At 43.1% G+C, this 14,324-nt stretch overlaps 1 protein-coding gene across 1 annotated transcript; it reads right to left on the bottom strand.

Moving 5' to 3' along the window:
* Nucleotides 1–2,449: 2,449 nt before the first annotated feature.
* LOC136448617 (phytanoyl-CoA dioxygenase domain-containing protein 1-like) lies at nt 2,450–12,464 on the bottom strand. The gene is made up of 10 exons (XM_066448255.1): nt 12,185–12,464; nt 11,321–11,438; nt 10,338–10,441; nt 9,742–9,843; nt 8,795–8,834; nt 7,936–8,030; nt 5,949–6,054; nt 5,424–5,508; nt 4,240–4,420; nt 2,450–3,858 (listed from the first exon to the last, which is right to left on the bottom strand). The coding sequence occupies exons 1-10, from the start codon at nt 12,338–12,340 to the stop codon at nt 3,748–3,750; spliced, it is 1,098 nt and encodes a 365-aa protein (XP_066304352.1). The 5' UTR covers nt 12,341–12,464; the 3' UTR covers nt 2,450–3,747.
* Between the last annotated feature and the right edge of the window lie 1,860 nt (nt 12,465–14,324).

The raw sequence follows: 14,324 nt of genomic DNA, 5'->3' as shown, positions 1-14,324 counted from the left end.
GAAGATTACCAATATGTGTGTTATATAGGCCATGCAGGTTTTGACGAGCGCAAATACTTACCCTAGAACAACAGAACATGTAGACAACATATTCAAGAGAACCGCCGGTGGCGACAATCCCAATGCCCCATAGGTCCACAGCCAGACACTGGTAGTATTTCTGCTGACACCCCTGGGCAAGAAAGGTGTGGCAGTACACCGAGCCCCATAGGACGATCTGCGGAGCAACACAAACAAACTGAAGCAAAACACAGTAACTAAACAGGTTACATCACTCGGTCGGTCGGTCGGTCGGTCTGTCGTTCACTCACTCACTCACTCACTCACTCACTCACTCACACACTCACTCACGCACTCACTCACGCACTCACGCACTCACGCACTCACTCACGCACGCACTCACTCACTCACTCACGCACTCACTCACTAGCTCGCTCGCTCACTCACTCACTCACTCACTCACTCACTCACTCACTCACTCACTCACTCACTCACTCACTCAATATATGTGTAAGCTTCTTTCTTTCCCTGAGTCTCATGCAAGTTGACTGTTTGATTGATTGATTGACTTTATGAACATTCGTTATTTACTTGGCAAAAAATTGGCCTAAGCATATTCAACTGTTAAACACACGCGCGCATCAGACACCGCACTCCACTCTTACCTGGTAACAAAGATGCAATATCACTATGACAACGTAATCTGTCCAGTTGCCATGGAGACCAGGTACGCTGACGGTGATGTCGTACAACGCCAGCGGGAGAAACAAGATGGCGGGAAGAAGGTGGGTCCAGATGTTTACCGTCTCGTTGTGGATCTGAAAAATACTGAAAGAAAGACACGAATGATCACGGGTTGAGACTTCCAGACGCCTTTGACCGACTACTGGCGTCACCTTTTTTTTCAAGTCACGTGTCCCGAAGGTGTGGGTCAGTAACCCCCAAAAAAAACGAAGAGGGCTGTACAGTCGGTAGAAAATTGAATGTCGTTTCGTGGAAGCAAGACAAACCTGATCACTACGAATAACGCTAGTATCTAAGATCTAATGAAATCTCGTCCTTAATATAGTAGTACACATGAACTTCTACGTCATCCATGATGCCAGCACAGTTTGCCGCGCAATTACAAGTGTCGAGGTTTGGTCTCATTTTTGCCTATGCCTGTGAACCTTGTCTCCTGTAGGGATCTTCGAATACAGAGAGTCTTTGTACCCTAAGATGCCATTCAATGTGATCTAGATGAAGTATTTCATTTGAACACAAAAGGTCGATCCACGGATAAAGTCAGTGCTACCTCATGAAGCACTGCTGGTAGGACAGGTTGTTGCGATAGCCGGCTGTGATGTAGGCAGACTCCATCTCCTGATACCACTTGGGAAGCTGTCCGTACGTGTAGAGTTGAAGTCTTCCACCTGAAACACCAACAAAGTGGCGCAAACAAAATGCAAACATTTGTAGCAATGTTGACGAGAAACCTTTGGCAAAATACATAGACGGTTGCCTGTACTTGTAGACATATTATAAAGATCCGACCCGAAACGCACAGAAACACTCACAAATAAAATGTGAAAACCTGCAAAGCTAGAGGAATGTGCATGATCAATTTCTGAACCTCGTCATTCAACACATATGTTTCTATAATGTTACTTGTATAGTTTTGAATAGAACACGACAACAACCTCTACCGCTATGCTACTGAGGTTAGCTTTGCCTCAACACCCTACCACGACACACACAATATATAGGGGTGACCCCGCTTGTCTGCCAACGTTGTCCGTATCAATAACCAAATTACGCCTCAGAACACTCTGGTCAATATGATGGTGTTTTAAGTGTTGTCAATATGTTAAGACACACGTTTAAGTTTAAGATGCGCGTTTGACTTACCTCTGTCATTCTGTGACATTTTGTCTTTCACGTGTTCTTTACGCTGACGCTGCATGAGTGTCCCTGATCACTGGACAGGTTTCACCCCAGACAGCAGATTACACATCGACTGATTACTCTTCAACTAATGATTTACTCCACAACCCGAAGGCACCCGGTAGCTCTTCAGGAATTTCGGTACGTCTAAATTATCATATCGACCTCATTACTGTGGCGTCCTTTCTTTCACTAATCCGAGCCAGGACTAACCAAGGAGGTCTATATAAAACCTCCTTGGACTAACCAACAGAAACCCCAAGAGAACGCTTTCAAGTACAAAGAAGACAAATTAGAAAGAATAGAGCGAGGTCGAAGATCCATTTGAGAGACAGTAAATAAGTAAACAATCTTATTTTTCTCAGCTAAACCAGTGAGACTTTGCTCACCGTGTTACACAATAATCCGTCACGTTGCTACCTATCCCATGTGACAAGGTTTTCTTGGCAACCTTTCCTTATCCTGCCCTGGTTCCCATGGCAACAAAACATTCTTAGCCCAAAGAAATAGGTTTTGCCCATCCGAATTCAATTCACATTATATTTGAAGATACAGGCATTTATGACAATTTTTCAAAACATTACAGACAGCTTGTTAGTGGAGCATGATACGTACCTCTAGTGACTCTTTCCGTTGACCTATATGCATTATAGTTTTATGTGAGGTAGATGATTTCTAGAAAAAATATCGAGTATCATTACTTGCTGGAGAAGACGCTAAAATATGGGTGACAGTTTTCAAATCTAATGATACATAGTTATCATGGAAAGTCTCTTATAGTTAAAATTTGATCAGTACTTTGCGAATGCTCCAGGCAGATCACACAGGTCTGCACCATATGTTGTTCAATGAGGTTCAATGTTAGTAGTTTATCTTTGTTATGAACAGTTTAATCCTAAACCAAATCACCATCACATCTTTACATAGAAGTTACAATTTACAATATCATAACTATTCATCAGTGCTATTTCAACCATGGCATGCAAAACACACATTGTGATTAGCCAGCGCAATGTCTTTATGTAAGTATATAGAATAAGATAACAATACATCCAGACCTGGTCATTTGCAGATTTGTCCTTCATTATTTTTTACACGATTCGATTGGATGCATGATCTTTATCTACATGCATGTATTAACATTTCTAACGGTAGATGTAAATCCAATGCCTGTCATATACATATGTAATCTAAGATGTCTTTTTGTGATCGATGTGTTGAGGGCATGCACATTTTATCACCTGTTCAAGTATACCAAGATAGAATTTTGGTCTGTCCGTTTCGTTCCCGCAGTTTCTCTCTGGAAAGATAGGCTGTACTGATGTAGCTTTTAACCTTCACATAAATTTACTACTTAGGTCACAGCAAGTAACTTGTTATCTTCTACTAGGCTGCATAGGTCGCTGGTAGAATAGTAGAAATTAGACAGATAACATGCCAGAGGAGATAGCTGGCAAGGGAGTGTAGTTAGCGACCTTGATACGAAAGTAGCTTAATTTGTAGCTTATAACATGTTCAGCTTACTTGTATTGATACAGATGGCAACACATTACTTGCACAAAAATAATTTTGCGCGAACAACACAAATCTTACATTTCACATTCTAACATTAAGCAATCTAGCATTCTACGATAGTAGCATCCGTTGTCCGAAATGTTTGTTGAAATTCACGGAACAATTTGCTCATTTTCCAGCTCCTTTGTATGATTTTGCAGTATGGTCGCAAACTTCTTTTAAACGGGTGAAATTGATGCGTGCGCAGATGTCATCCATGTATACTCAGTGTGTAGTAAGGAGTAGAAACCGGCCAGCAAACCAGACGTTTCAGGACTTGAGCGCTCTGGTGTGCCTATTGTGGTGCACGATTTCCCAGCGCAGCATCCATGGACCCTGGATAGAAGGCTCCAAATCTTCCTCCAAATCTGCGGAATTGTCCTGTAATGGATGAACTGTGTTTAGATTTGTCTCAACACAGCAGGAAACCTGAAGTCGGGACTTGAAAAAACACAAAAGGGCCTGAGATAGGACTGAGGAGAGAGAGGGGGAGGGAAAGATAGATAGATAGATGTAGAGAGAGAGAGAAGGAGAGAGGGAGGGAGGGAGGGAAAGAGAGAGACTGAGGGAGAGACTTAGGGAGAGACTGAGGGAGAGAGAAATTCGCACGTCAAATTAAAGACGTCATTTGGGGTGAAGTAGATTTCACAACTGTTTTGAAGAATACACGGGGTGTACATCGTTTCTTTAACGGAAAAATACATCGTTTTGTAAAGATATAAAACAAGCACAGACAAGAATATTTAACCCCTTGATTCTTACTTTTCCATCCTCCACCTGCGCCTCTTCATTTAAGAACTCTCCCCATCTCGGCTTGTACCCAGGATCCTTTGCTGTCCTCATCAGGACTAAATCCTTGTCTCCCCAGAAGCCGGATGGTTTGTTCGGGTCCTGCCAGCGGAGGTCCAGACTCCACCGGATCTCGTCAGAGTAGTTCTCCAGACTGGGAAGAGGAATGAATGAATGAATGGATGGATGGATGGATGGATGGATGAACAAGTGAATGAATGAACCAGATACCAATAATACTTCCTTTACACAAAGACGCCCTGTTTGGGCCCTGCCAGCGTCCAGACTCCACTGGATCTCGTCTGAGTAGTTCTCCATGCTGCTAACAGGATTGAATGATTGAATGAATGAATGGTTTAATGAGATAGCTTGAAATTCTCACACAAAAACGCCCCCTGGCGCTTTTTTTCGGGTCCTGCCAGTGCAGGTCCAGGCTCCATCGGATCTCGTCTGAGTAGTTCTCAAGACTGAGAAGAGGAATGAATGTATGGTGATGGAATGAGTGAAAGAATGAATGAGATAGGAAGAATGCTTTTTTTGCACAAAGACGCCCCCTAACGGTTCGGGTCCTGCCACCGGATCTCGTCTGATCGATGAGTACTTGTCCAGGCTGGGAAGAGGAACGGATGAATGCAACCTTGTCTTAACTTAATATCCTATTGAACCATCTGAAATTGTGTTTACTTCATTAGCATAACTATTCGGAGTTTTGGTATAAAACCTAGAGTTCTACCAGATCCTTCTTCAGTCACTGACGAAAGATAGCGGATGCTATCTGAAACGTCTGACTGTTTCAAAATCTTATTCAGTTGCTTGAGTAATTCTTATTGGCGTATCTTATTACCTGGATGTCTAACCCTCATCAACGAACGACTGAATGAGTGAGATGGAAAGAATGCTTTCTGTACAAAAACACGACCCCTGGCGGTTTGTTATTTTCCTGCCGCTGGATACCATCAGAGCAGTTCTACTGACTGGGAATGAATGAATCATTGAATGACTGATTGAATTAATAGATTTTTTTTAAATAATGACGAGAGACCCAAAGTCTCATTAGTGGTTAAAGCTAATGTCATTGATGAACATATTTGAATTGTATTAGGCCTATCCATAATCCATTAGGAAGGCCTGGTGGAGGCTAGGAAAGGGGGTATTACCTGCGATGGGGAACACAGTTGTTGAGGAAGAGGACGCCCCCATATGGAACCTCACAGGTCACCAGGTCCTTCTTCATGTCGCAGCCTGCACAAATATTACAAAAATGGCGATGACGTTTTCCCAAACGTGACGGAGTAATAGTCATTGCAATGGGTAAGGTGGCAGATGGTCACCGAAACGTTAGCAGGTGGTTATATACTGGCTATACACCAAGAACTTTGTTGTGTTTTTCGTGGGTATATTCTACTGCGGACATAAAGGCAACCCAAGCAATATTAGGGCCCGAAAATCGGATTTTGAAGGTCAATTTATCTAGTCATTTCTATACATGATTAGTTCAAACAACACTATCACAATGTATAGCGACGTCCATGATGCAAAAATATGACTTCATCGTATGGCATGCTATTGCACTGTTTTAAAATGCTTTAAGTATGACGCTACAAGTGTGCTAGACAGTGTTAGTAAATGTCACTGCAATAAAGATTTGATATTGCTTTGGTTCCCTTTAAGCGAGGATTTACCTAAGGTTTTCTCCATCTCCTTTTCCGAAACCTCGACGTACCAAGTCCCTCCGGCGCAGCAGGTGTGTGTTGCGGTGACTCCCTTCCTGTGTCCGCCCTTAAGCACCTACATGTATGTAAACATCATCATCATCTATCTGCCATCGGCCGGGACTAAATAAGTCCATACATCATTCCATATTGCCCTGTCCAACATCATTTGTCCTAAGTGTTCATATGCAATCTCAGTGTCCCTGACTAAACTATCGGTAAAAGTCAAACTTCTGCAGTGCACTTGGCCTCTTGGTTTCCATAGAAGGATGTCCGAAACTATTTGCCGTTTGGCTCGAAAGCAGTGTCCATTAAATGTTACACGACAGTGGGTGAGCTTTTGAGACAACCGTGGAAGACTTCCATAAATTGTTTTGGGGGAACCGGGTTGTGTCCAAGAAATGTTCTTTGCCCTGCGTAGTAGCTTTGTAACCACCAAATGGAGATACACCAGAGTTTGTCACATCCCCGAGCATTCAGATCATCTTGTGCCATCTACATACAATAACTAAGGCAGCCCTCACTGCACTTTTTTTCTCTATATTGAGATTGAGATTGAAGACCTTTATTGTATGTTCGTGCCACGAGGGGCTAGATACAGGTCGTTTAACACAAACCTAACTAACATCTAAGTGACATATACAGTGAAATATGTACAGTACATTGTGTAAACATACATGGTAGAAGAAAGGGATAAGCTAAGCTAATCTAGTAAAGTCAACTTCTTCTCGCTTCTTTGTACATGTGTAGATGTATGAACAGATCATGTTTCTTATACAAGGGTTATCTAGACGCAACAAAAATACGAATTTATCCGTTGCGTTTAAATATTCAAAGTATGGGAATTTCTCATTAATACATTTCTTTCTATATCACAAAGTTTACAATCTAAAATGAAGTGCCGCTCATCTTCTATTTGATTTAACTCACAAAATTGGCAAATTCTATGTTCTAGAAGCGTGTGGTTGTGCCTTCCTGTTTCAATATGTAATTTGTGACAACTAATCATATTGTTCATGTTAATTACTGTTAGTTTAGTTTAAATTTTGCACTTTTTTTTTGTGGAGCACCACCACCATCGGCCGCCTTAAGCGTGCACCCTGGGCGCGACACCCCAGCCGGGTTTTGGCCAGGACTATATATAGATAGATAGATTGTGCCATTGGGAAAGGCACTTTAAACGCCTATCATCACCCCACCCAGGTGTGAAACGGGTATATCATGTGTGGGTCACGACACCAGCAATAGCTGTCTGTGTTCCACGTGTATTGCACCATTTTGTTTGTTTTTTGTTTGTTTGAACCTTTGTTTATTCATGATAAGCTCAAATCGGCACGCAGGCCGCTTTTCATTGAGGTCATGAGGGAAGAGGTAAGGGTCAGATACAATATAACAGAAATACACAGTCATTTAAATTCTAATAAAATCAAAATCAAATAAAATCAAATTTTCTGAATCGTTATGGAAATGTTGTTGATCAGTGGAACTCTAGCCTGAATAAATCACGCTACTGGCGGTCTTTCCAATAGAAGCTTGATGGGCAATACCTCGAAGTCAGGATAACTTGGAACATCCTAATCCTGTTGATTATGTATATGTGCTAACATTGTAAGACTGGGTACTGCCTGGTTGTTGGTTATGACTGGAGAAAATCCTTGGCTCATTGGCGAGAGATTGTGCAACATACGCAAGTTTTTTTTTTCTTTTACTTCGCTTTTTGACAGACCAGAAAATTAAGGACGTACAGAGATTCGAACCCGGGACCGCATGGTTCTGGGCCGAGCACCCTGCCGTTACGCCACACGACCCCATGCAAATGGTGGTCTACCGTAATCTCCAACGCAGATATTCCGGTGGAAAATCGTAACTGCCTGCCAACACGGTGTTCACGGGCCACGGGAGGACATACGTTGAGATTTTGCTACCGGAAGATCCGCTTGGAGATTAGTCTACTGACCTGCATACAGCCGTTCCTCACCGTGGCGTCCAACAGCGGGATCCAGGCTGTCGGCTGCAGGGTACCGAGGCACTCGGGCAGCAGGTACGCGTTGTCTGGGCAACAGAATCATCAGCAAGGGAAACTCCAAATGTTCATCAATAGAAACAACATCACTGCTCATCTAAACTACGCACAAAAAGTTTGGAAACTTAACTTTGGTCGATCATATCTCCATTGTTTCTTGATCAATTTCAATGATTTATATATCATTACAAAGCTTGTGTGATTTTCTTTCCCATGATACCAAACTTAATATGCTTGTAAATTAATGCAACAAGCACCAGGCCTGCTTATGCGAGCAGGTCACATAAAAAAGTGCCCAGATTACAACATCACTGCTCATCTAGTAGGGATTTGAATACGTATATCCAACCCAGTCTTTGGGGAGGGGGGAGTAAGAGATGTAACAAAGATAGAAAATTGTCTAAGCTTGGCTTGGCGTGGCTTGCCAAATCAACAGTCAACTGTGCAATAAGATCAATGCCAGTCAAAGCAAATAACGAATAAGTCTCAGTCTCACATTTGCCATTAACTACTCCTGTCCTTATCTAAGCATTATGCTCCAAACATTGATGATTATTGGGCACATTTCATTGGACGTCCACGAAGTAATTATATAATAGGCTTTATACGTTGAAAACAATAATAGTAAACAGCTCAAAGTGGTGTTATAATTTAGCCTGGGTGCAGGTGCCATCCTATTTCTACCGGGGCTCCTACACTCGCTACCCTAAAAATGTATACTCGCTACCCTAGGGTAGCGGATGCAGGAGCCCCGGTAGAAATAGGATAGCACCCAGGCTAGTTATAATTATACCTTGATGCCACGGGACCGTCAGCGCCTCATTCGTCGGTGTCTTGAAGAACAACAAGGACGACATTTGCGGAGGTTTGACATGAAATGACATTGTGGTATTGTGATACTGTTTGACTAAGACTTTAGAAGAGGATGCATGCTTGTAAGTGGAAGGTAACATAGAAGTGACAATACAAAGTTACTCAAGCAACTGGGTAAATCTTTTAAACAGGAAGCATCCACTATCTTTCGCCAGTGACTAAGACCCATGGCCAGTCACTTTAAGACCCTAGTCAAAGTGATGTAATGTAGTGGATGCTATCTGAAACGTCTGACCGTTTACAAAATCTATCCAGTTGCTTATGTAACTCTTGTGAAATCTTTTTAAATTTCTTTTTTATTAAACAACAGAAGAATACACAGGACACAGAGGTGGTGCACTCTAGCAGTAGCTTATATCCAACATCACCTCTGAAAATAAAAATTACAACTTACATAGACAAATACAATAACAATAAGTAAGAGCAATTCGGTGGTCCAATTGGGTGAAATCTTATTACCTGGATATCTAACCTCCATCGACGTACAAGAAAGAAGTCGTTACAATTTCATCACTCTATTGCATGGTAGCCCTCTTTGTAGCACATCAACGTTTAAACTACAAAGACTAAGTCGGAATTGTAGAGGTGCTTAGAGACATACATTGCAAATGACTGAAACGCCTAGAGAGAGCAGTCCAAAAGAGGAGCTGAAAGATTTGAAGCAGCTCGAAGAGAGACCGCCGAAGAGATAAGAAGCCGCAGGAAAGCTGCAGCTGCCCAGTCACCACCTACACAGGGCTTTACATGCCCGGCCTGCAGCAGAGCGTGCAGATCCAGGATTGGGCTACACAGCCACATGAGAGCCTGCAGAGGAGGACAACCTTCCCGGTGATCTTCGGAAGCGAAGAAACAGCCAACAAGACGTACCTTGGTCCGGAGGTTCCAGACCTGATGCCCGGCTATGTCAGGTCCGATCAGCTGCTCTACGGCGTTCAGGAGACGTTCGTGAGACCACAGATCACGGAACGCCTGTTGAAAATACTGATTCGTATATTTCCAAATACAGTACATGCCCGAAGGCTAATCGTAAATACATGTGATGAATAAAGATGATCAGTACAGTGATATTGACTAAGTGAAGTGACAGTGCAGTGTTGATAGCCACTCGAGAGAGTATGGCAAGTCTACATGAGTTCATCAGTTCTGCTGTAGCCGAGCTTTGCTGGCCCTACTCTTGGCCTCAGCGGCTGCTATTCTCTCAGCTTCAAAAGTTGTGACGCTGCTGTAGCTCAGCTGACGCCAGGTGCTGTTTTGCCTTGGCATTGGTCAGTATATATATACAGCGAAGAAAAATAAAGGATTGACTGATATACAAGATACCGGGCCTGATGGTTACTGGCTGGCTGCACAAACGACCCAGTACAAAAAAGGTCAATGCAAAAAGGATATGACAAGCCCCCCCCCCCAAGGCCCAGGAGCCTGCTATGGAGGTTATTAAACAAGAAATACTCCTAGACTCCCACCTTGGGCATGTTCCTCCGAGATTTGACCAGGACGATCGCTGCGCCTGGAAACTCCTTATCCAGCAGCGTCAGTCTCTGGAACAGGCCGGCCTCCTCGTGCTTGTCTGTTTGTTCAATAATGTGTTCAATAATGTGATCAACGATGTGTGTCAATAATGTGTTCAATGAAGTGTTCAACGATGTGTGTCAATAATGTGTTCAATGGAGTATTCAATAACGTGTTCAATGAAGTGTGTCATTAATGTGCTGAATGAAGTGTGTCAATAAGGTGTTCAATAATGTGTTTAATAATGTGTTCAATGAAGTGTGTCAATATTGTGTTCAATGATGTGTTCAATTAAGTGTGTCAATAGTGTGTTCAATAATGTGTTCAATAACGTGTTCAACGATGTGTGTCAATAACGTGCTCAATGATGTGTTCAATGAAGTGTGTCAATAATGTGTCATTAATGTGTTCAAAAATGTGTACAATGGTGTGTTCAAAATGTATTCAACACTTTGTTCCTCAAAATGTCATCATCGCAACTATTGATTACTAACATTTCAGACTGTTTCTTCCCACTGCTAAAATTAAATGCCATGAAGTAAATGTCATAAATGTCATGAATTTCCTCTCAACCGCTAAAATTACCAACCGCAATATTAAATGGATATACAGTACTCCACTTGAATACTAATAATAAGTTTATTGCAAATTTGTGCCCGAAGGCTAATTGCAAACAACATACATAAAAAAATAGGTACAAAAGCGACTAGACTGGACTATGCAAACGTAATTGTCTATAACTAGTGAATGGTTTGACTTCTCTTTTGTAAACAATGGAAGAGGAAATGTCCCACCTTTTCTATAATTTTTGGGTTTTTGGTAGTTAAAAGAAGAATAGTCTTTTCTTTGTCTGTAAGCTTAGAGAATTTCGGATAGATTTTAGTGGTCTGAACAAACAACTCGTTTCGTGCAATATAATATTATTTTGTTTCCCGACCTTTAATCTTGCCTGCCCGGTGCAGGGTCTCTGCCAGGTGGTCCACACGCTCGGCCACCGCCTCACGCACGGGCTGGAGTTCCTCCGGCTGGAAGAACTCATCCACCACCACGTACCCCTAACACGGGAGATAACAGAGATGGCAGGATATGCGGTCTTTGGAAGAGTATACTGAAATACACACACACATACATAAACACATGCAGAAACAAATACGCAGACACGCACACTCACACACACACACACACACACACACACACACACACACACACACACACACACACACACACACACACACGCACAGATACACACAAACACAAACAGACATACACAGACACACACATGCACACAAACACGCACACACACACAAACACACACACACACACACACGCATACACACACACACACACACACACACACACACACTCACACGCACACACACACTCACACACACACGCATACACACACACACACTCACACACACACACACAAACACAAGCAGAGCGAAGGTAACAATCTGGTTATTCATACATATGAGTAACCACCCCCTGAAATAACACTTTCCTCAACGACCATTTTTCTATGCAGATGGCCCCTTGGGGTTACAAAAGGCAGCACAGAACGTTTGTCCTGAGATGACCCCGCGGCAAACGAGGTTTCAACACACACGCAAACACACACACGCGCGCGCGAATTCTTTACCGTGAACTTAAAACCACAAAGAAAAGACGTTCAATTGTGTGACTGTAGCACTACTTTTGTTTCAAACGCGAACTCAAAATCCCCGCGAACTCAAAATTTGTGCATTTACAGTAGTTATACCAACTGATAGAGGTAATCTCGGGTGAAAAACAACAAACATACGTCTCTGAAGAACTGCTCGACTTGCGCCTTGCTGAGCTGTCCAGGCTTCTTGTCCCTCGGCTGTGCCGGCGGGTTGAGGTAAACCTCCGGGCAGCGCACCGGTAGGGCAGGTTTTTTAAGGCAGGGTGGCGCGTAGTTTTCCTCCGCAGTGGTCATGGTGGAGTCTGGTGTGGTTTGTTCCCTTTGTTAGAAACTGTGTTAAGTACAGTGCGGTGAGTCTCGTTGACCAAAGGTTACCTTAGAACCTTTGAGCCAGCAAAAACACGGGACTCGCTTTGTTGACAGTATAAGGTTGCTATCACATTAAAACAAATATTGACCAGCATGCAAATATTGTACAAGCAAGCATCCGTCCGTATAATCTACTCAGTGGAAGCGGCCTAGTCTCCAAGCAGACCTACGGGTTGCGAAGACCGTATCCAACTGGCAGAAGGAGTTTTTATAATAGCAACCCAAGGGTTCTGCCAGTTGGATACGGTCTTTGCAACCCGTAGGTCTGCTTGGAGACTAGAAGCGGCCGTTCAAAATCAAACTGCCCTTTACGTGACATTAAGAACATTATATACATGTAATATCCTTGGTGAAATCAAACGGTTTTGTTGTCTGCATATTTTCATTATCATTTGTGTGACTATAATAATTCTATTTTTCAATAATTGATAATCATAGCATAGATTAAATCAACACTACTCTCTTTACATCAGCCATAAGAATACTACTGTTAGTAAACTTTTCTGCAGTAATTACTAAGTACGCAAGGTGGGGATATCTACTTTAACCAATTGAGTGAAGCATTCTTTCTTGTCTTTCTGTCTGTCTGTCTGTGTCTGTCTGTGTCAGTGTCTGTCTGTCTGTGTCAGTGTCTGTCTGTCTGTCTGTCTGTCTGTCTCTGTCTGTCTGTCTGTCTGTCTGTCTGTCTGTCTGTCTGTCTGTCTGTCTATCTGTCTGTCTGTCTGTTACCGCGATTCCCAATACTTAAGATGCAGGGCTGCGACGCATCTTAAGTACTGCTATTTTGGCAAGGGTGATTGGGATGGTTGAAAAGCAGTATGGGGACTGCCCTGGGTTCCAGACTGTTTATCGGGCCTTTTAGTCGGTTCCCTTTAGCTGGTACCTTGTAGTCAGTTCCTTCGGCGGCACAGAGACTCCAGCCCGCAGAACCCTAATTAGCGCACCGGGGGATTTCTAGCCCTACCGGCCCTACCAAAAAGGGGCGCGGTTCACTCCCACGGGCTCAACTCCCCGGAGCGCTGATTAAGACCGGGCGGGCTGACTGTTCTTGTGCCACCGAAGGAAATCGCTAGCGACCCGGTACTAGTCTGGCGCCCAGGGTATATGGGGACGAAATGCGCCAAGTGTTCAAATGTGCCAAGTCACGCTAAGCCGGAGACACATTTGTTCGACGGTTTTTCTGGCTCGTGAGAAATCACGAGAGGCAAAGGTGGTCCGAGTTGTGGTTATTGTTGACTTCAGAATCTAGAGGTTTTGGGTTCGAAACCTTGGTGTGCCCTTTTCAACAATGTCCTCACTCGGCTCAGGTGAAACTGAGTACATAGCGTCGGTTAGGGACGTCATCTCGGATGGAATGTAAAGCAGGAGGTCCTGAGTTTGAGTCACACCCTGAGCACATTGAAGAACCCACTACACTTATCGGGTCGGCATTGCGGTGTGAGTCGATCAAACATTACAGTCAGATTTAATCCTCCTTGGTCTTACGGATCCCGGAGCTTGCACGTACTGTACAAAACTGGCGTGTTACGCCTAAAGGTTGTGCGAAACAAACAAACAAACAATCCTATCCGTCAGAAGGGTCTTGTAAAGACACATTCACGACTGTTCTAGTTGTAATAATGTCCCATACTCGCTACCGTAAGGCTGATCATATTAGTATGTAGCATGATCGTAATAAATTTGCCTCAACGTAGCCCTTGTATTAGCAATTAGGATGTCAAATTATATTCTATACGTCTACTTGTATTATGTTTTGATAGTTGTTGCCATGCGTTGTACTGTGTATAAGTGTCGCCAGAGCAATAAGGTTCTTCATTATGTATTGCTATAGGTAGTCTCCACCTCACAAACAATTGCACGCTGGATGAAAAATTGTGAAATTTAGCCGAGCAGAAAGAATAATTTACCG

Source organism: Branchiostoma lanceolatum, chromosome 14, assembly GCF_035083965.1.
Source record: "Branchiostoma lanceolatum isolate klBraLanc5 chromosome 14, klBraLanc5.hap2, whole genome shotgun sequence".
In the NCBI taxonomy this organism is placed as follows: Eukaryota; Metazoa; Chordata; class Leptocardii; order Amphioxiformes; family Branchiostomatidae; genus Branchiostoma; species Branchiostoma lanceolatum.
The sequence above is the reverse complement of the archived record's forward strand: the minus strand, read 5'-3'. Positions and strand labels throughout refer to the sequence as shown.

Bases quoted from the DNA above. Each gene is read 5' to 3' on its own strand.
- LOC136448617 (XM_066448255.1), bottom strand. From the start codon at position 12,340: ATGACCACTGCGGAGGAAAACTACGCGCCACCCTGCCTTAAAAAACCT. The intron at 8,835-9,741 runs GTACGTCTTGTT...TTGTTCTTCAAG, and splicing joins TCTGGAACCTCCGGACCAAG to ACACCGACGAATGAGGCGCT. The intron at 5,509-5,948 runs GTAAATCCTCGC...ATATTTGTGCAG, and splicing joins GGAGATGGAGAAAACCTTAG to GCTGCGACATGAAGAAGGAC.